The sequence below is a fragment of the Sabethes cyaneus genome, chromosome 2, assembly GCF_943734655.1.
Source record: "Sabethes cyaneus chromosome 2, idSabCyanKW18_F2, whole genome shotgun sequence".
Lineage (NCBI taxonomy): Eukaryota > Metazoa > Arthropoda > Insecta > Diptera > Culicidae > Sabethes > Sabethes cyaneus.
Window position 1 is genome coordinate 48,734,787 of NC_071354.1, and position 27,303 is coordinate 48,762,089.

Sequence of the window (27,303 nt, forward strand, 5' to 3'; positions counted from 1 at the left end):
GATCTAGCACGAATGGCAAAAATATTCAGGTTTATCAAAACTCATAAGCGGAAAAGAGAAACGGGAAAGAGAAGATTTATAAGTGTACAGCAGTGGCAAAAAAGCTGCAAGATTCGTGCCCCAGCGTTAGCTCTCAGGTAACGCTTCTCCCGAAAGACGATGACAGAGAGGCAGGACCAGAACCAACTTGGGAAGAAATATGCGCAACCATGTGGAAAATACGCAATACTAGCGCGCCTGGAACAGACAACATAAATAATGAACTGCTGAAGTACGGCTCAGAAAACATGCAGCGGGAACTAACCGATATAATAAAGCAGGCATTCAGAAGCAACGAGATCCCTGAGAAATGGACAACAACGGTACAGGTATATGCTGGGTGAGGGAGAGATCTTCATCCAGCTTTATTACCGTGGGGATCATGTACCGAGGAAACCTCCGTAGGGGGTTGCAAGGTTTTAATACCCCACTTCCCCATGCAGGTTCCTATCCCAAAAATAGCCACAGCGAAAAACGTCGACGAGTACAGATGCATAACCCTATGCCCGACGGTCTACAAAATAGCTACAAATTCTGCTAAGCAGATTAAGGAACCAAATGAACCCGATCCCAAGCTATCAGATGGCCTTCCAGGCAAAAAGAAGTGCCACTGATCAGATATTTGTACTGAGGCGGATATTGGATGAACGCTGGTGGAAACGATATTACACAGTTCTAGTCTCAGTGGACGTCAAACAAGCTTTTGACAGAATAAATACCTCAAAAGCGGCAACCATCTTGATGCAAGATATGGGAGTTTCAAATGCACTAATTAATCGAATAACAAAGGCCTGCTTGTTTGATAGAACTTCAATCCAATGGTTCGGGTAGCGCACGATAGTCATGAACAAAGCTAGAGGAATAAAACAAGGCTGTCCTCTAAGCCCAGAGTTGTTTATTGTAATTCTGCACCACGTGCTGAGATCTATCCAAGAGCTTCGTTTGGAACAGGGAACGCACATCCGCCTCCCGTGTCTCCTGGAATATGCGGATGACATCTTATTCTTATCCAACAAAGAGGACGATGTGAGAAAGCTGCTGGACCTCCTGATCCCCTTGCTAGCATCAGTAGGTCTGGAAATAAACGAGAAAAAAACTAGTGCTTTTCAGGGACCCCTACTACACCGCAAACACAGCGCCAGATACATCAAGGAAGTTACGTGGCAATTAAGGCAATTACGTGCTGTCAGTGGTTACAACGCTGAAGTACTTCGGATTGCTCATCACAAGTAGTTTAGCAAGGCAGGCAACCACCTCAGAGAGAGTGAGGAAAGCATAAAGGCTTTCTAGCGCCTATGCAGTTTCCTGAAAAAGCATACGCTAGAGTGGGATACAGTAAAGCGATTGTATCATTACCTCGTCACACCTGGGGCGACGTATGGTCTAGAGGTTTTGACTATTCTCAAGAGAAATCGGGATTCCTTAAGAAGAATGGAGAATGAAATGCTGCTCACACTGAAAGACCCTGCATTTTTCATATCATCTTATAATCATGTGCTTTCATAGTCATCCCATAGATGCATAAATTTAACGCCGTAAATTGTAAAACGCTGGCCTTTGGCAGACGGATCTCAGAATCAGCTCGAAGGGTCCGCGCAGGGTCGGATCACCGCTGTCTCCTGGCATAGGTGAGCCGACTATGCTTAAGGCTCTGCCTGTGTTTTAGTGGGCGCCAGTACCAGTTAGTCCGTCGATTCGGCACGTGAGTTGAAATAAATCACCAACCACATCAAAGACCTAACCTCTAAAACCTAACAACCTAACGCTTACGGTCAGTACTCGAGTGCCTTCGTTCGACGAATAAAAAGTTATTTGACCGTCTCCAGAGCCGTATACAAGAATGCAATACTTTCAGAATAAAGGTATACTGAACAACAGAAAGCGTTAGATGAAATGAAACGAAAATTAGAAATGATTGAATCTGGTGCGAAACTTGCAAGTACCTGCTCACAAAGCGTCAATAATGATAGAATTGCAATAAACAAAGTTCCAATGCAACCCGGTGAAAGAGTCATAGCCATTGTTGGAAAAATATTCGATCTCTTCGATATTTCCGACCTGATTTCGCATATCGTGAATTGTTTTCGTCTACCCGTAACACCATCTAAATGGTTCCATTATTCCGACCAACATCGCAATTTTCGACGATCGAGGAGCTCGTGATGCTGTAGTCCGCTGATATTTCGAACTATATAACAATGTCAAAATATGTCGGATTCTCACGGATCTCCCGTTTAATTACCGTTTTACCATCAATGAAATGTTTCCCGTCTCTCTTTCGGATTCGAAATCTGGCATTGAGGTTGAAGCACAAAAACGCGGTACAGTCGGTATTTGTACGCAACGGCTTAGTCTCTATACGGCTATTCCATCAATCACGTCACGTTACGTTACGAAAAGCTTTTGGTAGACCTGCATGAATTTGATTTCGACAGAATCTATCTCGTTGGCGACTATAACATAAATGTAGCTGATAGACCTCCAGGAGGTAGCAGAAGAGATCGGTCGGCTGAAGAACAATAAAGCGGCTGGGGTAGATCAGCTACCCGGCGAGCTGCTGAAATACGGTGGTGACGCACTGGCTAGAGCGCTGCACTGGGTCATTGTCAAGATTTGGGAGGAGGAGCTACTACCGGAGGAGTGGACGGAAGGCATCGTGTGTCCGATCTACAAAAAGGGCGAAGGGTTGGATTGTTGTAATTACCGCGCAATCACACTGTTGAACGCCGCCTACAAGGTACTCTCCCAACTTTTATGTCGTCGATTATCACCATTTACAAAGGAGTTCGTGGGGCAATATCAAGTGGGATTCATGGATGCCCGTGACACCACGGATCAGATATCTGGGCTCACTGGTTACCGCAGACAACGACACCAGCAGAGAAATACAAAGGCGCATAATGGTAGGAAATCGTACCTACTTTGGACTCCGTAGGACGCTGCGATCGAACTAAGTTCGCCACCGCACGAAGTTAATCTACAAGACGCTGATTAGGCCGGTAGTCCTTTACGGCCATGAGACATGAACTATGCTCGTGGAGGACCAACGCGCCCTTAGTGTTTTCGAACGGAAGGCGTTGCACACCATCTACGGCGGAGTGCAGATGGAAGACGGAACGTGGAGGAGGCGAACGAACCATGAATTGCATCAGTTGCTTAGGGAACCACCCATCGCTCACACCGCAAAAATCGGTCGCCTGCGATGGGCTGGGCATGTCGTGAGGATGTTGGACGACAGCCTGGTTAAAAAAGTACTCAATAACGATTCGACTGATACGAGACGGCGGGGCGCGCACACTGAGAAAACTTTTCGTATAATTTCTATGTGTCCCACATATATATTTTTGCAATGTGCCCAGTAAATGATCTTTATGTGCCAAACAGTTATCATTTATGTGCAAGTGAAAAATCAACACATACTATTCATATGCGTATAATTTTTATGTGTATAATTGCACATACTATTCATACGCGTATAATTTTTATGAGTATTTCTGGGAGGATTGTGTTTATATGCGGCTCATGATAATCATATGGGATTTCATATGGAAATTTACTATTAGTTATGTGCAGAATATTTTGAGTGCAGCGAGCAAGATGGATCGATTAAGTGGAAGGCGACCTGCGGACCCTACGCAGACTACGTGGCTGGCGAATTGCGGTCATGGACCGAGTGGAATGGAGACGACTTCTTCGTACAGCAGAGGAAACCACGGCCTGGAGCTGATTAAAGTAAAAGTCAAGTAGCTGATAGTCACACCTGCGGCAATATAATGACCCTGAATCGAATTAACTCATTTTCGAACTTAGGTCTTCTACCAACTACTGCCACACGAATCCCCGAGCAGAGCGCGACAGCCATCGATAAGGGATATTAAAGGACCGATGGCTGCCTTGTGGGATTCCAGAATGAGCAGTGAACGATCTTCAGAGACTGGCGATTTGATGATTCATCGTCTGTGAGAAGTTTAAAATTTTATCGCAAATAAATACTTCCCCTGTTTTATTCAATCAAGCTAGCCTAGCTTACCCGGTTCGCTTCGCACTGACAGTTCGGATTTCAAACAGCCGGATTTGTAGACTTTTTTATAAATAAAAATCTGGCATCTCTGCTCTGTCAAGTATATTATTTACACTTCGGTTGTGATATCAAAATAGATGATAGTCTTGTCGTTTTCAGTAATACTTATTAGCAGTGTAACGAACCAGAACGAGAAATTATTCCGCTATAATGAATACTCCCCGAGGATTTGATCTCGATGATTTCGAACCACGAGACTATCAACGGGAAATGAAAAAAATCTGCCTGCAGAAAAATACCTTAATATATCTGCCACCCGGAGCCGGCAAAACACACATCGCATTAATGGTCATCAAGGCGATGGCCGGTGAGCTGACCAAGTAAGTACGCGGCTTAACATATTTGAAAAAAAAAAAAAGCAAAACGGCAGAAGGGTTTGCTGGCTCAGTATGCTTTAATCCCACTATAAAATCAAAATTCTACCGACATCAACCCTTTTACATGCATTATGCGACCTTTTGAAAGCTAAAGCCAGATATGTTTAGTTCTGTTAAAAACTATGTGAAAATTGTGGGAAATAAAACAATGGAGATTAAAGGCTGCTTAAAACTATCAATTTATTTTGCCTTTCGATCCGCGTATGCGACAATAATAATGGAATGATAAAAAACATGAAATTGAAAACCCGAACATGCTTAAGCGGCTTTGTCTGCTCTCTCTCTGCGAGGTAGAGTCGACGTTGTGCCGGTTGTGCCAGGAAAAATGAGAAAGGTCGAATATTTGCTTTTGCTTTTACGCAAGTTTTGACAATTCGGCATGGGAATAACTGAAAATGGAATGGAATCAAGTGATAGTGATGCCAGACTGCCACAGCCAGTTTGGTTATTCAGAAATCAAACGCACCGCAGCATGCAATCATGCTTTCGCTTTGTCGCGTAGGAGAGCATTCATCAGATTGTTCTCGGAAAGCGAAACAAAGATTAGGGACTAGGCAACGCACTAGCCCGCTTAGGCGCGTCCGGCAGAAATCGAACAAAAATCTGGCAGCGAAAAACTTTTTCTGCCAGACATTCTGCCGGATTTCTGGCCGCAGTCACCCGTGAAAACTAGCAGAAATGACACATCCGATTCGGGCAGAAATTTCGCCTCGGTTTTTCTGCCGGATTTCTGTTCGATTTCTGCCAGAGGTTTCGAATAAAACCCGGTCTTGTACCAATTCAGCTTTCCCTCCTATTTTGGAGGGTGGCCGCAGCGGAATGTAGCAGCACGAAGCGTGCAATAAACAGGTTAACAATTAAATTATACCTGCTTTATCATGTTCCATATTATTCTCTTACCTTTTGCCCGAAACTGCAAAACTGATGAACCGCTTAAAGTGTCACATTTGACATAAAGAGAATCGGGCGAAAAATGAAGACTAGTTCTGTTCGATTTCTGCCAGGCATCCGAAATTTTCGTAAGCGGGAGAGAGAGAAAAAAACGAAGCAAAATTTTGAATGAAAGTGTGCATTTTTTGATGGTTTTGAATACACACCTTTTCTAGGTGAGCTTTTCGTGGCAAACTTAGAGAATAAATTAAATAAAAATAGTCCTCTTCCAAACCTTGATTGGTGGCGATATGTTGACGATATTTTTGTATCTTCAAACAAGAAGAATTTGAGAATGTTTTAGATATTTTTTAGATAGGTGAACAAAAGCTTTATTCGACAAGTTGACGCCGCGGTAAAAATGATATTTTTTTTCAAGTTGTCAAAACACATACAAAACTAAAGTCATCAGAAGCGAATTTGAATTTTTTTAAAAATACGCGCTTTAGAATCAATCAAATGTTGTGGTTGGGTTAGAAAATAACATATATACTTACAGTCATCCCAGTATTATGGGCCAGTTAAGCATGATGATGCTACAAAATTAATGGTAGAAACACAGATTTAAATAATTTACAGTTTATTTATAACTTAATTGGTTATAAATATATCAAAATTTGATGTTCTGTAGGCAAACTTATTCCAAAATCACACACTTTATTGCAGAACAACAAAATGTAAGCAAGTTCCATTCCCAGTATTATGGGCCACTTTAAAACCTGGTCAGAATTATGGGTCAATGCTCCCAGTATTATGGGTCAGTAAAACAAAATTGGTTTTATTTAGAGAAAGGCGTGCGCGGGTGTGTGCAAGGGGGGTTGGAGGGGGGGGGGATGTTGTAGTTCTCGCGATTTAGTGATCTTATTGTTTCTTGTACTGTACTCAGCAACTGTCTGAGTGAGTTGAGATTAGAATCAATTTTAGCTTCTTCTTCTTCAGGAAGCTCATCAAACTGATTCAATCTATGCTGGATGGTACTCAGTGCTGTGTTCGGACTTCGAGTAGATTGTCAAGTTCATTCGAATCACGCAGAGGGCTTTATCAAGGTGATGATCTCCATGGCATGACAAAACAAGTATTCAAAAGGCAGCTAATGCTATCTGGATACGATAGGCAGGACAAATTGCAAGAATGCCGAACAACTACCCTGCAAAGTATTTGCCTCACATCCGGTAGGAATAAGACGACCAGGGGTGCAGTGAGCAAGATGGTTAAACTAGGTGGAGCGAGTCTGAGAAATTGGAGAGTGTTGGCCCGCAACCGAATGCATTGGAGAAACTTTGTTCATCAGGCTTTGTCTTAGGACGGCTAGCCAACTAAGTAAAGTAAGTAAGTTCAGGAAGAGGAAAAGTATTTGGTCCTAGCGTATTAGTTTTGGATGGTTTCCAAAATTAACGCGAAACTGTACTGTACGGTAGATTGTGATCCCTTGCAACTTCCTGAACGTTTTCGGTTTGTCTTACTAGATCAAGAGCGTGTTGCAATATATCAGGATCATAGTGCTTCGATTTCTGTATATTGATTTTCCTTACACGTTTTTTCGTTTTACTGAAAAAAAATTACGATTTTAGTCAAAAACAGCGAGTACTGTTGATCTATATGCTTAACCCATAATACTGGGAAAAGTTAATTTTGCTCCCAGTATTATGGGCCATTGTTTAACTTCGTATATTAAAGCGGAAAATAAATTTTTCTAGGTGGTTTCACCGTAATTCAATGAATACATACCTATTCCCTCGATTCCCATCCATTTTGCGCCCAGACATAAAAATTTACGCCGCTATTCAGTTTACAATTCACTACCGACTTTTTATAACAACCGCAAAAATAACAACAAATCGACGGTCGATTGGTGCCTACTGACAATTATCGGAAAACTAGGAAAATTAGCGCATTGGAACTAAGTGTATTGCTGTCAAGCATGCAGCGGAATATGGCTTCTGTCTATTAAACTCATACTCGATGGTTAAATATTAGTTTTCTATGTATACAACTAACGTAAAGTATAGACTGGCCCATAATACTGGGTGGCCCGTAATACTGGGGTGACTGTACTATAATTTTTATTTGCCTGCATTTTATTTAAAACTGTTAAAATTTTATTACATAATAAATACTAAACAATAAGGACATTGATTCAGCATGCCTTGGATGAAATACAGTTGGATTTCGAATTTGGCATGGCTCGATTTTGGCATGGTTCGATTTTGGCATGCCTCGATTTTGGCAACAAAAGTATCCGTTTTTGGCAACACAAGATATTTCTCTTCCAAAAATATGCTTAAATATCCATCAGTTTCCGCATACATGCTTTAAACGACGAAAAAATGATGCCCTGAGTATGATCATGAAAAAAAGTTATGTGGTTTCGAACAATAATATTTTTATTGCCGTAGGACTACGTCTTACCGCAGGGTGTCAATAACTTATTTGCATCGTAATATTTGAACAGCAATTTTATGAAATGTGTACTTAGGACAAGTAAATTGAGATCCGGATTTAGTTTGGGTGTGTATGGTTATGTTTATCCAGCTTTTTATGAGCCATAATGTCGGACGTGTTCGTAATATTTGAACAGCATTTTTGACATTTTCCTAATACATCGCACGTTTTCTTTCTGTACATTCCTTTAGTTTTACCGTGAACACGCGGAAAGAAACCGTGCGATGTATTAGGGAAATGTCAAAAATGCTGTTCAAATATTACGAACACGTCCGACATTATGGCTCGTAAAAAGCTGGATAAACATAACCATACACACCTAAACTAAATCCGGATCTCAATTTACTTGTCCTAAGTACACATTTCATTTATAATCACCAGTGCGCTAGCTAGTAAATACGTTTTCTAACTCGCTGCAGAAAATTTAAAGTTCGCAATATTCATTTTACTGAGATTTAAATAAAAAATGTTTTGATTTGTATATCCGTCCAGCGAAAAATTATAACTGATCATCATTTTCCTAGTTCGGACAGCCAAATGTAGGAGTCGCATGAACTTCATTAGTTTTGCGTTTATTCGCCTATAATATTCACTAGGACATCAAATTCACATTCGAAGTCGAACACGTCGGCAGACTCCCGTTCTTAAATGTATTCGTTTTAGGGAACGCACGTCTGACTTTACCAAGGTAAACAAAGACGCAGGAAAATGGATACCGTTTCATTTTAAGCCTAAAGTTGCGGCACATATATTCTAGAATATCAATCCATTAACTCCTGGAAGCATCCATCTTCTCCGCCCAATTAATGCACCGTGGAAGTTGGATGTTGCTGGAAGTCTCGAAATTTATAAACACCAATCGTCGCTCCTTAACAATAATGCAGAAAACAATTTTTCATGGCTCTTCAAGCTTATTCCAAACCTAGCACAACATGGGACGGATCACTTTTCACTTAACATCCGCGAATACTGTGAGGTTAAAACTACTAAGCATAATAAAACGGAATTCGGTTTCTTTAACTCGTATTGCAATAGACCAAGGTTATAGCGCCTTATCGATGTTTTGAAGAACCATTTGCTTCCCATCGGTTCCAACGAGATTCTGCACCTTCTCACCAGGCGAAAGCTACAGCTACACTATCCGATGGTTTCGGACCGGTTTCGGGCCTCATAAAAATTAATTTGTGGGCTCGGGTCGGGTACGACTTTTTACTTTTTTTCTCTTAATCCGGTACGGGTCGGGATTGGGTATTCAAGGTTTCACGCTATCAGACAAGAGGTCCTAGACCTTACTCTATGTAGCGCCTCTATAGCTGAGAAAGTCAAAAATTGGCATGTCTCTGATGAACCAAGTTTATCAGACCACAGACATATCATTTTCGACATCGAGGCTAATCCTCTAAAGAGAGAACAATTCAGGAATCCGAGGAAAACCAATTGGAGTTCCTTTAGGGATCATCTGATTGCCTCACGTAATTCCTGTCACAATAATATACGAACTCCAATTGAGCTGGATATCGCCGCTAGTGACCTGCAATGTAGGATCACAGACGCGTATAACACAAACTGTCCCGTAAACACGCGAACAGTTTGCCGTGATGTGCCCTGGTGGAATGAGACGCTTAGCAATCTCCGTCGGAAGGCAAGGCGTCTGTTCAACAGGGCCAAAATCACGTCTAACTGGGAAGACTACAGAGCTTCCCTCACCAAATACAAGGCTGAGCTACGCAAAGCCAAAAGGAAATCTCGAGTTAAATTTTGCGAAAGCATTCAAACTCTGCCAGAGGCTACGCGTCTGCAGAAAGCGATGTCCAAGGACCATTGCAATGGTCTAGGGCAATTGAAAAAAGAGGATGGGAGTCTCACTGTTACCACCAGGGAAACTCTGGAAGTTCTGATGAACACGCACTTCCCTGGTTCGACAGTGACCACTGGGCAAAACATAGGCGGGCAACAGTGGAATGGGTCATTACACAATGTGCCAAATGATTCGGTTCTACTTGCACGCCGATTGTTTACGGAGGCCTCGATCAATTGGGCACTCAGCTCTTTTGAACCAATGAAATCTCCAGGTCCGGATGGTATTCAACCCATTTTCTTACAAAAAACGGACGGTGTTATAATGTCCGAGCTCATCAACCTCTTTCGAGCCAGTTTCACTTTGGGGTATATCCCAGAGAATTGGCGGAAAGTAAGGGTTGTGTTCATACCTAAGGCTGGCAAAAAAGACAAAACCATGCCTAAGGCTTTCAGACCGATAAGTCTGACTTCAACGCTTCTTAAGCTGATGGAGAAAATCACGGATAACTATATCCGCAATGAGTTTTTAAAAAACTCTCCGTTACATGTAAATCAACATGCATACCAACACGGTAAATCTACGGAAACCGCACTGCACTGCTTAGTGACGTTAATTGAGAAATCGCTCAAATATCAAGAGACGGCACTTTGTGCTTTTCTTGATATTGAAGGCGCTTTCGATAACACGTCCTTTGCGTCAATTAATACGGCTCTCTGTCAAAAGAGAATCGACCACACTACAATGAGCTGGATTCAAGCAATGCTCTCGAGCAGACAAATTACAGCATCATTGGGAGATACGTCGGTCACGATTTCGGTGATCAAAGGATGTCCACAGGGAGGAGTTCTCTCCCCCCTGCTCTGGTCACTGGTGGCCGACGCACTCCTTCACAAGCTGTCACAGCTTGGTTATGAGACCATTGCTTACGCCGACGACGTTGTACTTATCGTCAGAGGAAAGTTTGACGCAGTACTGTCAAGTCGCTTGCAAGGAGCTCTAAACACCAGCATGTTATGGTGCTCACAAGAGGGACTTAATGTAAATCCCACCAAAACAGTCGTTATACCATTCACTAGGCGAAGGAAACATACCATTACTCCGCCTATACTGAATGGTGTCAGACTGGGCTTCAGTAATGAAGTCAAACACCTCGGAATAATTCTCGATAAAAAACTGAACTGGGCTGCCCACCTAGATTATGCTGTTAAGAAAGCAACTTCGGCTATCTGGGCATGCAGGTCACTGTTTGGCAAAACCTGGGGATTGAAACCTCAACTAGCCTTCTGGTCATATACTACTATTGCACGGCCTAGGATAACCTATGCTGCAGTCGTATGGTGGCCAAAGGTGAATGAGGTGACAGCCCAAGCCAAACTAAACAAAGTTCAGCGCCTGGCCTGTCTTACAGTTACCAGTGCCATGCGTACAACACCTACTGCAGCCATGGAGGCAATGCTATGCTTACTGCCTTTGCATCTTCATGTGAAGAAGGAAGCAGAGCTCGGCGCACTACGGTTGCAAAGGAGTAAAACCATACTCGAAGGTGACCAAATCGGTCATCTTCGCATACTTCGGGAATTCAATCTGACACCCTTAGTAACTTCAGTCTCTGACTGCATGGAAGCCAGGCCCAATATGGACGTTCCATATGAGGTGATTGAAACAGATCGCTCAATGTGGAATAATGGAGGGCCAGATCTTCCATCTGGAACTATCTGTTTTTTTACAGATGGTTCAAAAATGGGGGCCTGCACAGGCTCCGGAGTCTACGGACCCGGCATCAGGGAAACTATCTCATTAGGAAAGTGGCTCACCGTTTTTCAAGCAGAAGTATATGCCATATACTTCTGTGCGACAATATGCCTGAAACGAAAGTACAGGCATGCGAAAATCGGTATCTTCACGGACAGCCAAGCAGCACTACTGGCTCTCAAGTCCGCCAAATGCGTGTCCAAATTAGTTTGGGAGTGCAGCGCAGCATTGAGGGAACTCTCCCGCCAAAACAAAGTTCTATTACTTTGGGTGCCCGGTCACTGCGGAATCGAGGGCAATGAATTTGCTGACAACCTAGCAAGACAAGGATCAGCTCAGCAATTTATTGGTCCTGAACCGTTTCTGGGCACCTCCACATCCGCCGTGAAAGGCGAACTGATGACATGGGAAAAGCTAGAAATAGCATCCCGTTGGAATCAAACACAGGGTTGTAGACAAGCTAAACAGTTTATCTACCCAAACCCTGCAGTAGCTAAAAAACTACTCCATTTAACTCGTAGTGAACTACGCACGATCACGGGACTCCTAACAGGACACAGCCCCGCTCTTTATCATTTAAAGAATATCGGCAAGGTATCATCTGACACCTGCCGCTTTTGTAACTCTGAACCTGAAAGTTCAGCGCATCTGCTCTGCTATTGCGGAGCTCTTGCATTATCAAGGCACAACTTCTTAGGAAGTTTCCTTCTTACTCCATATCAGGTATGGAGCCTAAATCCCAAAACGGTCATTGGCTTTATAAACCATGTAGTACCGAATTGGGGCACAGGATTACAACTATTCCGCTCAACTCCATCAATGGGTATGAGCGATCCGTAAACTGTGTACAGCAATCGGGGCCTGCCACAAAAGACGATCATTAAGACTGTCGCAGTGGCCTTTTAACCCAATGCCCTTCTGGCATACAAAAAAAAAAAAAAAAAAAAAAATTCAAGGTTTCATGCCTGATCATCTCTACCAATGAGCATAAGTGAGCGTAACTGAGCGCAGTAACTCTGGATGCTGCTTATAAAACTGATTGGCTGGAAAATATTTAACGGTAAATGTAACGGTATTGTAAAATTTTGCAGGCCTCTGTCACAAGGCGGAAAGCGAACCTTCTTCGTTGTTAATACGGTGGCATTGGCAAAGCAACAGGCGGAGTTTCTATCGCGAAACCTACCGTATGAGATGACAGTTTATACAAACGGTCGAAACGTTGACACGTGGAAGCAGGACAGGTGGTTGGAAGAATTTGCAAAATATCAGGTAAGCGCTACTTTTACCGAAGTGTATTAATGAGAGTAGGTGTATGATAATAGCAATAGGTCAAATATTTATGTATTGCATCGAAATGGTAACCAAATGTGTATACATTTTCACTGGCGTGCCCAGACATAAACAGAAGGTGGGGCACCTACCATCGAATTTGGACTTGAAATTAAAAGTTTTAGGTAAAAACCAATATTTACATTTGAACTTTAAATTGGAATTAAAATCCGACTTAAAATAAAACATGAAATTTTATTTGAAATTGAACTTGAAATGAAACTGAATACGAACTGTGACTAGATCTGAATTAGGACTTATTTGGTCTTGCTTTACTTCTACGTAATTAAATTAGAAATTTTACTTCAAATTGAATTTGAAAGAGGACTTGACAATGGATTTAAAATTTAAGTTGAAATACAATTTTGACTTAGGAAATGAGCCATGAAGTTGGACTTACAATATTACTTGAAATTGAATTCAAGAATTGGCTGCGTGCCTTGCAATTGATCATTGTGGGTTCCATTTGAATCAACTTGGTGCGGTAACCAAAATTCCGATAGCTGTTACAGCTTCAAAGCTGTAATTTTGTTTAAGTTTATAAATATAGTTTGTAAAGTTCGTTATGTTTGTAAATATAATTACAAATTTAGGTTGATATTCACATTTTAGTGCAATATAGTAAGCTTCGATGACAACAGATAATTGTATTGTTTGTGCAATCGGTAGATCTAAGTAGGTTATTGTTATATATGCATGTTATATATGCAAATTAATATATTAAGGCTTTCAAATTCCAAATCACATAAACTATTATTATATAAATTAAATATGAAACTGGTATGTTAAACTGACTCAAATAGGAAATTGTTATATTATAGCTGCGTTGGTCATTGTAAGTTTACATTGTAATTTACCAGGCGGGTTTCGTGGAACTACAGACTAGATTGTTACCATCCGACAGATTTTGCAGAAATGTCGAAAGAACAACGTGCCTACGCATCACATGTTTGTTGATTTCAAAGCAGCATACGATACAGTCGATCGAGACAAGCTATCGCATATAATGCACGAGACCGGTTTTCCAGGTAAACCGACGCGACTAATCAGAGCTACATTGGAAAGAGTGATGTGCTTCGCGCGTTTCGGGGACACACTCAAGTCTCTTCGAGATGCGGCGAGGTTTGAGACACGGTGACGGCTTATCCTGCAGGCTATTCAACATCGCTTTTGAAGCGGCGATCCGAAGAGCGGGCATCGAAACGAGAGGCATGATTTTCATCAAGGGTAGCCAACTCCTAAGCTAAGAAAGCGGAGTCGAGAAGGATTGGGTTAAAAATAAATGCATCGATGACAAAATATATGAAAGGAAAAAAGAAAATAAATGTGGGCCTTCTACAGACGGTAACGGTTGACGGCGATTAACTGGAAGTGGTAGATGAGTTCGTGTAAGGAGATCCTGCGGCGCATTCACGCGGGAAATCGGGCCTACTTTGCCCGTAGCACTAAACACTACGATCAAGAAGCTTATGCTTCCGTACGAAGCAGACAATGCACAAAAGCCTTATTTGACCAGTAGTTTTTTATGCACATGGAGCCGTGTTTGAGCAGCAAGTACTGCGGACGATATTTGATGGAGTACAAACTGAAAGTGGAGAGTGGCGGAGCCGTGTGAATCATGAGTTACATGCACTGCTTGGAGAGATTCCTATCGTACATCTGGAGAAAAAGTCGGTAGGTTACGCTGGGCCGGGCACGTCGTAAGGATACGACAGCGCGACAAAAACAGTTCTCTTTAACAACCCCACCGGCACCTGGAACAGGGGACTCAACAAGCAAGATAGTTAAGTGATTTTCGTCGTCTGACACGACTGGGAAGTTAGCGGCGAGTGACCCAAGATCGAGTTGAATGGGGACGACTGCTTGAAACAATACGAGTCATCCCTAGGCTGCTGACGACAACGACGACGAATTGTATCATCATCGTACGCAACGCAACTACCAATCAATAAGTTTAATCTAACTTGTTTTTCTAACGGGACAACGTAACTGTATCAGTAAACATCAATAAAAGCGAAACTATCAGTAGTTAATGATAGTTTTCCCATCCATATTCGATAACGTTAATCACCATATCTTGTTAGCCAAACTTGACCGTTTAGGGGTATCAACAAACCTTATCAACTGGTTCAAGTCGTACCTGACTGATCGTTGACAGTGTGTATAACTGAGCTCAATAGAATCAGAAGAATTCCGCAATCGTTCAGGGATCCCACGAGGCGGTAATTTAGGGCCATTACTGTTTATCATATTTTTCAACGACGAATGCCAATGCTTACCGGAAGGTTGCAAACTACTGTATGCCCATGCCGACAACCTTAAAATTTTCTGGATAATCAAAACTTCCACTGACTGTCACTTGTTACAAGGAGTCATCGACAAATTTCACGACTGGTACAAACGCAACTTCTTGGTAATTAGGCGTAGCGAAATGCTCAGTAGTCACTTTTACAAGAAAAAGCACCCGATTCAATGGATGTACATGATAGGAAACGAACACGTAGATCGAATAAACGTAGTACGTGAGTTTGGGGTTATGCTAGACTCTGAATTGAACTATTGTTATTATTGGTCAGAGGTGGGCACCGCTAATCAGCTAACCGCTATCCTTTTAGCCAGCGAGTATTGCGTTCGCTGGGTTTTAAAAGCTAATTTTTGAAAATAATAACAAAAATAAGTGTGCGATTTCTTGCAAATTGATAAAATTGCAAATATAGTGCATTCATGGCTAGTTGTACTGTTTCCAAAAATTGTTTTCAAAAATTAGTGGCTGGTAGTTTAGTTGGTAGTACTTATATTTATCGAATGCTAATAGAAGCGCTAGCACATTTAAAACTTAGCGAACGTGCTGCTTGCTAGCTAAAATGTTAGCGGTTAGCTGATTAGCGGTGCCCACCTCTGTTATTGGTAATATTGTTTACATACATCAGACACATGGTCTACATGAACACTTACGAACTAAGATACAATAATAACAATAAAAAAAGTAAACCAAACTTTGAAGGTGAAATAACAAATAAGGCTTAAAATTGGGTTACGATCTGAAGTTGAATAACGAGATTTTAAATAGAAAAAAAAAAAAAGAAAATGAAGATGGACATGAAAAGGGACTTGAAAATGGGTTCCCGGTCACACCATGAGGAATCATTTAGTTTTATGCTAAATTTAATAGAGAAGGTAGGACTCCTGCTCCAGCATGCCCCCGCCTGGGCACGTCAATACACATTTTTCGTAACTATTTTATTGATGTTAGTAAACGTCAATGCATACGATCAAACCTCTTCAAATGTCAATACACTACTATGATACATTTACAGTTTTTTTTCTCTTTGGTTATTTAATTATTGTTTTATTGCTCCTTATAGGTGGTAGTTTGCACATACCAAATTTTGCTATATGTATTAAAACATGGCTATCTGTCGATCAGACACATCAATTTGCTTATTTTCGACGAATGCCAGCATGGGGTTGGAGATCATCCAATGCAGGGCATCATGAAGCAATTTTTGAAAACGCCCAAAGTTGATCAGCCTCGCGTTATCGGTCTTTCTGGAATGCTGTTGTATAGGCCACTGAAATCGAAGGACCAAATAGCGTCAGTATTGGAGAAGCTAGAAACTACGTTTTTATCCACCATTGCCACTGTGGGCAGTTATGATGCGTATACTGAAGTATGCAAATTTTCCACTAATCCGGTGGAACACCTGATCCATTATTCCGATCCCGTTCCAACGCCTATCACAGAAATGATAATCAAGGGGATCAGCGAATTTGTAGCTGCAGTGGAAAACTCCCATTGGCCCAAAGCTTTGAGTCCAAATAAATCACTTGCGTCACGACGTGACATGCCCGAGCCGAAAAAGCGAATTGTACAGCATTTCAAGGCAGTAATCTATCAGTTTCAGGATCTAGGACTTTTTGGGGGTTCTATCGCCTTACTAGGGATAAAAGTGCAATTTGAGTTAGATAAACGCCAATCCGACAATTGCGATCTAAGATTGGTGTACCAAACTTGCATAACTTGTATGTTGTACATATCATAGAAATCTACGCGACTTGTTGATTGATACTTTTATTTTCTAGACTGCGAGGAGCTGCGCCACGAAATAGAAAGATCAATGGAAGGGCTGTCCATTCAAGAAAAAGTCAGAAAATTTTTGTCCAATAAAGGTTGGCAGCTTATCAACTATTTGGAGGAAAACTATCGTTCAATTCACGATAGAACAGCAAAGGTTTTAATTTTTGTGGAGCGCCGTTTATCCGCTAAGGTGCTATACCATTTACTTAAAATATACTTTTCTCAAACGGAGAAAATCGTGCCGGATTTTATGGTCGGCAACAATGGTTTTATGCCAGAATCCATTGAACAAATTTTGCGGGCCAGAAAGAACAGCAAGGTGATGCATGCTACCTGCTTGGTCGATGATAGTTAATTAGTTACTTACGATTATTGATTTCTATTGAAGGTGCTGGATCGATTCAAAAAGAATCAAATAAACGTTATAGTTGCCACTAGCGTGCTGCACCAAGGAATAGATTTACAGGTGTGCAATACGGTTGTGAAGTATGATCGTCCACATACGTTCGCATCTTACGAGCAATCCAAAGGGCGAGCAAGGATGAAGGACAGCCAGTACGTTATCTTCGTGAATGATGCAGAAAAAGATAAACTCTGTAAACAAATTGCATTATATAGAAGCTTCGAAGACGAATTGCAAAGGGTTAGTTTTGCAACCTCACACTTCCTTTCTTTTGAATTATTATTTTTTGTTTCCGCTTCAGTGTCTAATTGGAAAAACAATCAATCGTCCGGAAATGGTGCCTGAAAGTCGTTGTGATAAAACGAATGATGAAATAATACGTCAATCAGAAAGTAATAAGTATTTTAAACACTGGAATGATTTTGCGGATGGTAAGGGCTCAAAAATTTTGTCACATAGCTTTTATTGAAGTAAAGAATTTTTTTTTTACTTTTAGATTGCCCCGAACTGACTGGAACGCAAAAACGGGTACGCAGTCACACCGTCAAAAATCCCTCCCAGACAACCAATTGTTTCCCACAACCAGGCAAGCCTTGTTACGTATACATTATTCGCATAAAGGCTAGATTTGAGCAAGATCCAACCAACAAGAACATACAGATTTTCCATCAGTTATATAGCACCGAGAACAATTTTGGCATCATGACTACCAAAGCTTTACCGATGTTGGCAGGAATAAAACTATTCGTCACCCTTGGTTTGATAGACGTTCAGCTAATGCTTCAACCGATCATACTCTCGAACGCTGGTAATAGGTCGGAATTAGAAGAGCTGAAAAACTTCCACGTTATGATTTTCCGTGATATGCTTAAGTTGTGGAAGCAGTTTTTGGTTGAAGACCATTCGAACGATGCCAACAGTTTTCTTATCGTACCGTTGAAACGCTCACAGGAGATCGATTGGTCCATCGTGAGGAAGTTTCCTTGCCTTAAAAAACCCACTGATCTTACACCGAAAGCACGCGAGAAAATGACTTTTAAACAAGACCGGTATCATCATAGTGTGATTCTCCCGTGGTATAAAAATAACGTGGAACAATTTTACGTGGTAACGATGGTACATGCGCATCTGACTCCGGAGAGTCCTTTCCCCATTCCGCAGTACAGGTGAGTTCTACGGAGTTATTTCATTTGTGCAAACTATTGACTGCCTTATGACTAAGACATCTGCCCGTCAACGAACTGGAAAGGGCTGTTAAACAAGCCGGTAGGGTGGACAAAAGTTGTCCTAACTCTTACAGGACAAGTTCCCGGGCAGCAGGTCTCATAGTCAATTTAGCAAAGACTAAATCTACGGTAGTGAACAATGACAATACAACTTACAACTTCACAGTGAAGCCAAGACATGGCGGTAACCGTCGGCAGTGGAGATCTCTGATTTCATCCCTTTGTTCTGCTGGACCGGCGGCGGACGTGGTCATTTCCCAGTGTCGATTCTCTAAACTGGATCGATTCCACTATCTCCGGCGTTCACTGGTGGACAATTGGTTGTGCTAAATGTATTTACGATACCAACATGTTCTTTTAACAAACGGTTTTGATTGAACGTCATTAATGAATTTCTGTCTAACGTCCATCAACCTTGAGTCAAACCCTACTTGGTCCAATAGTCACTTGAGCAAACCGAAACAGAGCCAAGATTCAACGAAAATATTCCAAATTCGATAGCCCGTCACCTTATGCTTCAAACCATCTAACGTCACAGACGACTCCAATGTTTTGTCCAATGCTATTCTGACGCTTGATTTTGAACCAGCAAGGGTAGCATGTATCGGTCTAGTCAATTTTGTTGGAAAACCATGTTCAACCATGATCTGCCACAGCTCATTTCGTTTAACAGAATCGTTCGCCGCATTGATGTTCATAAACAAATGGTGAGCCTGCAAGTTAAATTTCCGGAATTTGTCAAGGATCTGTCGCAAGGTGAATGTTTGGGCCGTCGTTGAGCGACCGTCTAGAAAAGCGCCAACAAAGGTTTCCTGCAACGGCCTTAGTCTATGAAACAGAATGCGAGAGAGATTTTTGTATGCTTAATTGAAGGGAATAATGCCACGATAGTTGCTGCCTTTGAGTCTGTCGCCCTTTTTATTTATTTCTTTTCGCCAATCAACTTTGTAGGCCATTTTGATTTACATTTCTTTTTTATCTTATTTTTAGCTTATTAAATTAATCGTTAAAAATATTAGGAGTTATTGCTGTGCAGTAAATTACAAAAGTATTGCTTAAGTTTTATCTTAGACATTGTGAAGTCAATATTGTTGCAATGTTTATTGATTGATCATTTGATTGATTGATCATCATTTGATTAATAGGTCCAAATTTTACGTAGTTCGTCCTATAATTATTAATCGCAAATATTTGTCGGTGTCTTAAATGCCTCAGGTACATAAAAGTTGAATTCTGATAAGATTTCCGTTGAACCGATTTGATGCGAAATGAAATTGTTTATAAAAGATGCCATTGTAAACTCTCACCGTTCCTTTAATGTTTGAATATTGTTTAAGATGGTAACGGGAATTGAGTCCAACCTATCCTGCGCAGTCCATATAATAAAAACGGGTTTTGTACTGACTCTATTCTTTCTTCATGAGTGATTGTAAATGGAGACATTTTTTTCCATGTTGAGTATTTTTATCACTGCGACCATTTGTTTGATCTATTGTGATATATTCCCCGTTTTATTATAGCTATGTTGTCAAGATGACGCACCACTATCAGAAGTGTTTGTCATTGTTTGACTAACAGCATTTGTCCAGCCCGGTGATGCACTTCGGATGAATTGTTCTCCAAATATCTAAGAGGGTTCTAACAGCCCTCTTTCTAAGAACCTTAATCTTTTATTGAGAATTGCCGGACATCGGCATAACAGGTGTTCCGAGTCTTCTTTTTCTATGCCACAGAAGCGACATATATCATCATAAAGTTTTCCCATTAGCTTCAGATGATAGCGGCTCGGACAATGTCCTGTTATAAGACCAGTATAAATGCTTAGATCTTTCTTCGAAAGCTCCAGTATTTTGCGAGTAATTGAAACGTTTGGAGAGATGAAACGTTTCGACTGCCTAGCATTGAAAGTGTTATTCCAATTTGATTCCACTTTCGTACATTCCCATGCTTTTAGCTCCATTTTTAAAGCAGAAGCAGATAAGCAACAGAAGGGCTCAGGTCCTACAAATTGATGAGATGATCCGAGTCTTGCTAGTGCATCAGCTCTTTCATATCCATCAATTCCACAGTGACCTGGGACCCAGTACAAGTTGACTTGGTTACGACAAGACAATTTTTGGAGTGATTGAATACATTCCCAGACAAGTTTTGATGTGCATGTCGCCGACTTTAGAGCGTTTAGAGCTGCTTGGCTGTCGGACATGATGCATATATTTGAATGTCGATAGTTCCTGCGCAAGCACACAGTGGTACATTCTAGAATTGCTTGTATTTCAGCTTGGAATACAGTTGGCCATAGAAATTGACATGTCTATTCCTGGGCCAGTTACTCCTGCTCCCACTTGATTGTCCATTTTTGAACCATCTGTATAGAAAACTGTCGAGCCTGCACGAATATCGGCACCACCATCTTCCCAGGAATCACGTATAGGCTCAAATACACGAAATATTCGGTTGAAGTTGTATTTTTTCTCCATCCAATCTTCATTACTTGTTACAAGAGGATTAATACTAATAGTTTTTAGAATACTGAGATGACCAGTCCAGTGATCTTTTGATCCTCAGAGCACTTTTTTCAGCTTCTAATTGTATAAACTGATGCAATGGAAATATATAGAGTAAAGCATCCAATGCCTTCGAAGGTGTACTTCTCATTGCACCTGTTATTGAGAGAGTGGCTAGCCTTTGAAGTTTTTCCAGCTTTAATTGGGTAGTTTTCTCTTTCGTTTTTGGCCACCAGACCAACGAAGCATAGGTAATCCTGGCTCTGACAATGGCCGAATAGATCCAATGGATCATCTTTGGTTTCAGTCCCCATTGCTTACCAAACGTTCTTTTACATATCCATAGAGCTTTTGTTGCTTTGTTTACTGCTTGCTCTAGATGTGTGTTCCAATTGAGTTTTCTGTCAAGAAATACTCCAAGATATTTGACAATGTCTGAAAGTTTTAAAAGTGTTCCTTTCAATAGATTTATAGATGAGCTTCCAAGGCTTGCTGATATCTCCCTTCTTAATAACATAACATTTCGCTAGTCCAGTCGATAATGGATATATCGAAACCACGTTTCGTCATAGCCGTAATCATTGAATTATGAGATGAATTATCAAATGCGCCTTCTATGTCAAGGAAGGCACCTAGTGAAATTTCTTTCGCTTCAAAAGACTTTTCTAGTTTTTTTACAACAGTTTGTACTGCTGTTATTGAAGATTTGCCTTCTTGATATGCGAATTGATATTCGCTCAAAGGATCTTTGGCTAAATATGATGACTTTATATGCTCATCAATTATTTTTTCCATTGTTTTTAACACAACGGACGATAAGCTTATCGGCCTGAAGGATTTTGGTGAAGCCTTATCCTTTTTATTAGCCTTCGGAATGAACGTGACCCGTACTTGTCGCCATACTGCTGGTATATGACCTAGTATCAGGCTTGATTGAAAAAGGTTTGTTAGAATAGGTGTTAAAAACGCCTTGCCCTTCTATAGTAGTACAGGAAAAATTCCATCCCTACCCGGTGATTTGAAGGGTTCAAAAGTGTCAATCGCCCATTCAACCTTGCTTCTTGTAAAAAATTTTTTGGCCAAAGTACAAGCATCATTCCTGTTTCTATCTAACCCAGCCATTTCACTCGCTATTTCGTGAATGTCTGTCCTGGTTTCAAAATTTACAGTTCTCAATGTCAGTGCACTTTGGTCTCCGCATGTATTAATGATTGAACAGGGAAAATGTGTTCTCATCATTAATTCTAATGTTTCCTTAGTTGATTTAGTAAAAATAGCCATTCTCTTTTTTCAAAGTACCTAACCCATTAGAATGTACTTTAGCGAGGATTTTCTGCAATCTAGCAGTTGCTGGAGTATTTTCAATGTTTTCACATGTGTGCCTCCAGTGAATCCTCTTTTGATCTTCGTATTTCCCTATTATAGGCAGTGAGAGTTTGTTTATACTCCTCCCACTGTTGTGTTCTTTTTGCCCGGTTAAATAATTTCCGAGTTTTCTTTCTAAATTTCTCCAATGTTTCTAAATTTCTCCAACTGCAAACTATCTCGATGCTTTACTAAACGATTTTCCACTATTTATCATCAGAAATGCCATATTCCAGTATATCGACATGTGTTTAGCTTTAGTCCTTTCTATTTTCTTTTCAAAACATGAAATAAGTTTGGATAACTAAGGATACTGCATTGGGGAACTAGTTTCGGGATTTGAAACAGGAAAATCACTTCAAGTACGCTTTTCACTTGATTTTATTGAAAGTGATTTTCTTAGCAAATTGCTAACGACACTGCAAATGGACAAGGAAATCCGACAGACATTTGCAGTTTGATTTATATTAATTGTATTTCATAGCCTACTGCCCAAATTTAGACATCGATATAATGCTAATAAAAAAATGGGTCTGGACCTGTTATCAATATTTAGCATTTAGACTGTTTTAATACATATAATCAAGCAAATTCTATTAGGTGTACGGATTTCGAAGCTGTACGGAATTCGATACCGCATGGTATAATCTGATGGATTGCTCCCGACTTTCAAAAGTTCGGCGGGGATGCCGGCCTTTTCAGCTCTCTCGCTGCTTTCCTAACCTCGTCCAAAGTTGGTGGATCCACATCCTCCATCCTCAATTGTTATCCTGTTTCTGTTGACAGCTCCATCTTGTTTACCATTCAACAATGCATCGAAATGTTGTTTCCAATGCCTAGCCACCTTCGATCTTTCGGTAATCAGGTTCCCCTCTTTGTCGTTGCTCATAACAGGAGTTGGCATGGTCCGGTTCCTGATCCCGTTGATCGTATTAAAGAAGTTTTTCGTATCGTGCCTCTAGAAGCAATTCTCCACCTCCGCGAATGTGAACCCTGAACGTGATTCCAGTACAGTGCTGGCATATCTTATGACGGTGAAGTCTCTTTTCGCACCTCAGTCGCTCTGGCGTGTCACCGTTGCAGCTAATATGTGTTTTCTGGTTCGATTCTTTTCACGAGTTACTCGTTTGCACTTTGCGACAAACCACTCACTGAAAGTGGCTGCAGTAGGAATACCCAATATTTCTCGTGCTGTAGTACTGATCGCGTCGCGGATGTACCTCCACTGTTCGTTCAGGTTCTCTCCAAACTGTTCACTGATCCGCTCATCAGTCTTTCGAGAGTACTCTGCAGCAACACCTTCCGCTGATAACCGCCGAATGTTCAATCGTATCTTCCTCGTTGGTTTCGATTTGAATACATTGGACAACCGGGTGCGGATCTTGCTCACTTCGAGATAATGGTCTGAGTCGACGTTTGGGTCACAATCGTTTACATTTTACAAAACAACCGTTCAGCCGTTGGTTCAGTTTTCCATACCAACGATATATATTCCGTACGCAAAAACTCGAACCATTCTTGAACTGCTGATCGCCTTTCGTTAGTTCATGTTAGTGAGCAAGTTGTTAACTCTGAAGTGAGCTCCGCTCATTTCACATCTTTAAGCTGCTCTCTCTCCAAATCATACAGCTTTTATATACAGTTGATCCAGATGACATTCCAGCGTCTGTTTGATAGTTGTGTCCGGAAGTGACCATCATTCGTGAGACACTTTTCAGCTCCTGGAAAAATTATTTCTCAACTGTTCAGCATGAACTCTATCTCAAGTGACCTGTTGCGTCCGATGTGATCGAATTTGTGTTGCTCTGCGTTCGTATAATGGCTATCTACTCCGACCGGTGGAGCACGGAATACTGCTAATCATGCTAGAGAAACTAGGGCTAGTCTGTCTCTGCACTTTGGTTCAGGTCCTTTCTGACAAAACGATCGCTTTGCGCTTAAGATTGGACCATCTTGTTCTGAAGCGTACGGACATTTTCGACGTCCCCCAGAGAAGCAATCTTGGAACCCTGTTGTTTCCGCTATTTATAAATGCGCCTCCTGTTATGTTCTATCTTTCAGTTGGACTATAGTTACTATATATATAGTTCGGCGGATAGAAAATCGGGAGCCAAATAAACGTCAAAAGCGGAGCCAAAAGCTTTTCAAAATCCAAAATGCAGGAGTAATGTTAAAAAAACACACTTTATTTTCATAGAACTAGTCATTTTCAACACCCGCCAGTGATTATTTTTCGTAAAAACCTGCACATTTCACCATAATTTCAAATTTAATTTCATAAATCAGGGATGCCAATTCGCCTGGTTTTCTATCCGCCGAACTATATATATAGTAACTATAAGTTGGACCGTTCACTAGTTGCATAAAAGTACAACTAAAAAGCAGTTATGTGTCAAACTACTGTTTCTACTTTTTTTGTTCGACAGACTGGACTGGGTATAGGACTGGACTCTCCTGACCGAGATTCGACCATACGCTGACTGGCTTGTTAGACCAGAGTCGTGTCTCGAAACCGACTGGGATTAGCAGACCAATGCTGTACCAGCAATCCACTAACTTCTATCCCTACCTCCATGTATTGATGGCTGGGCTACGCAACCTTGGTTGTCGTACGTAGACAGGGAAGGGGGGCTGCTTTCATCGGATGATGCAATTGTCTTTGAATGCCTGCTTCTCAGTTTAGGGAACCTTAAACTAACCCTACTGTACCCGAAAGGTATAGACAATGATTTTTGATCATAAATTAATTATCTGTAGGTATTCCTATTAATGTAATTCTGTTTTCCTATACAACAGGTCGTACGAGCACTACTTCTGTAACCAATATCAGCAGCACGTTGTGAACAAACAACAGTTCCTAATTGAAGTTAAAGCCGTTACCACATCGTTTAATCTGCTCTGTCCGGGTTCCGAGGAAGCAGGCAGATCCGCGCGTTCGAAACATTCCAAGTTCAATGAAATACTAATACCAGAATTGTGCTACAACTTTGAATTTCCGGCTGACTATTGGCTTAAAGCCACAATGCTGCCGAGCGTTTTGCATCGTATTCAGTATTTGCTACATGCCGAAAATTTGCGCGTAAAACTGGCGACGGTTGCCGGTGTCGGGTGTCTGGAGAATCGTAGCATTGATGGTTTAGATATTGTTTACAAGGAACGATTGGAAAGCAATAATGACGAGGACGACAAAAACGTACTGACCAAACCGCAGGCTGTATCGCAGCTGAGGTGTGAGCAACTGAATAATTTTTCCGGCGGTTGGAATCTGCCCTGGGCAGAAAAAGAGGAACCAGAAGACATCGACAGCAAATGGGACGAGATAACGCAAATGGATATTGATTACCACGACGCATTCGTTAGAAAATACTCCAATTTTAGATTGAATAGTAGCTATATGACCTATGGTAATCCAAGACGCGTCGCAGCAATCGGTGCTGTTCCGCTGGATGTAAAATTTGCGATCAAGCTACTAACCTTAACGCCTCAAAGCACCGCCCGAGTAAGCATTCAACAGAAAGATATTATCAAAGCCATAACCACCAAGTCGGCGGGTGACGTATACGACCTGGAGAGGAACGAATTGCTAGGCGATGCCTTTTTAAAATTCGCGACGTCGGTATATCTGTTCAAAAATCATAAAGATTGGAATGAAGGTTATCTGACCGCAGTGAAAGCAAAACTTATTAGCAACCGAAATTTGGTCTATTGTGCTTTGCGAATTGGGACGCCTGGGATGATGAAAATTCATATTTTCGATCCGAAGAACGACTGGCAGCCTCCTCTGGCGACTGTACCGCAGAAAATTAAGCTAGCAATGGCTAGCAAAGGCAACCAATCGGCAAAAATTTTGTGTAAATTACAACTTTCCGAAGCGGAAGTGAAATCAGGTACAGTAAATTCGGAGAAGTTGAGGGCTTTCATGACTTTGCTGAATGCGGACAATACAAACGTAGAACCGTCACCAATGCAAAATTATTTGTCCCAGCAGATGATGAATGATAAGGTTGCGGCCGATGCAATGGAAGCGCTTCTCGGTGTTTGCGTGAGTTCGGTTGGCGTTAAAAGATCATTCAAAATGTTGTCGTATTTGGGTATTCTTCCGAAAACGCAAGATTTGATGACAATGTTGGATGGTAAAATTCAAAATCAGCGATTGAAAACCGACATTTCGCCGAGCGAAGTAGATGCTTTCCTAGTAAACCACACGCGGATTGAGGAAATACTTAACTACAAATTCAAGGATCGCACATACCTTCTCCAGGCTCTTACGCATGCTTCAGTCGTATCAAATCGAATTACCGGATCATACCAACAGCTCGAATTCCTGGGAGATGCGGTGTTGGATTTTTTAATTTCGGCTTATATTTATGAACAGAATCCAACAATGAGCCCTGGGCAACTGACCGATCTTCGGTCCGCGCTTGTAAACAACGAGACACTGGCCTGTCTCTTGGTGCGTAATGGACTTCACCTGTACATATTATCCGAGTCAGCATGGTTTACCGAAACCGTCAACAAATTTGTTGCCTTCCAAGAACTGCAACAGCACAGGATTACCGGTGAGGTCAATTTGCTGGCGGAGGAAACCAGTGAAAGGATAGGTAAATTTGTCGATGTCCCGAAAGCTTTGGGAGATGTTTTTGAAAGTTTGGTGGGAGCAATTTTCTTGGACTCGGGCAATGATCTGGAAGTAACGTGGAAGGTGCTGTACGGCATGATGCACAATGAAATCTTGAGCTTCACGAAGGACATACCCATCCAAATCGTGCGCCAGTTATATGAGCTCAAGCCGCCTTGTTTACCCGAGTTCGGCCCGCCCATAATTGAGGGTGACACGGTGAAGGTAAAATTGCAGTATTGCATACGAAATGAAACTCGGGAGGTCTACGGCGTTGGCCACAACAAGGACAATGCTAAACGAGCGGCCGCCATGGTAGCTCTCAACGAATTGAAACGGCAGTGATGAGATTGTTCGT

The 27,303-nt window shown here is 41.4% G+C and overlaps 1 protein-coding gene across 1 annotated transcript; it reads left to right on the forward strand.

Moving 5' to 3' along the window:
• Window positions 1-4,227: 4,227 nt before the first annotated feature.
• On the forward strand, window positions 4,228-27,303 carry LOC128733716 (endoribonuclease Dcr-1-like). Its single transcript, XM_053827483.1, has 8 exons — window positions 4,228-4,440; window positions 12,514-12,691; window positions 16,117-16,774; window positions 16,835-17,148; window positions 17,218-17,472; window positions 17,534-17,663; window positions 17,729-18,398; window positions 25,124-27,303. The coding sequence occupies exons 1-8, from the start codon at window positions 4,271-4,273 to the stop codon at window positions 27,288-27,290; spliced, it is 4,542 nt and encodes a 1,513-aa protein (XP_053683458.1). The 5' UTR covers window positions 4,228-4,270; the 3' UTR covers window positions 27,291-27,303.

What these genes read in the sequence shown, in the direction of transcription:
- LOC128733716 (XM_053827483.1), top strand. Translation starts at nt 4,271, where the DNA reads ATGAATACTCCCCGAGGATTTGATCTCGATGATTTCGAACCACGAGAC. An exon ending in TCGAAGACGAATTGCAAAGG is followed by an intron (nt 17,473 to 17,533) that starts GTTAGTTTTGCA and finishes TTTCCGCTTCAG; the next exon opens with TGTCTAATTGGAAAAACAAT. An exon ending in TTCCCCATTCCGCAGTACAG is followed by an intron (nt 18,399 to 25,123) that starts GTGAGTTCTACG and finishes CCTATACAACAG; the next exon opens with GTCGTACGAGCACTACTTCT.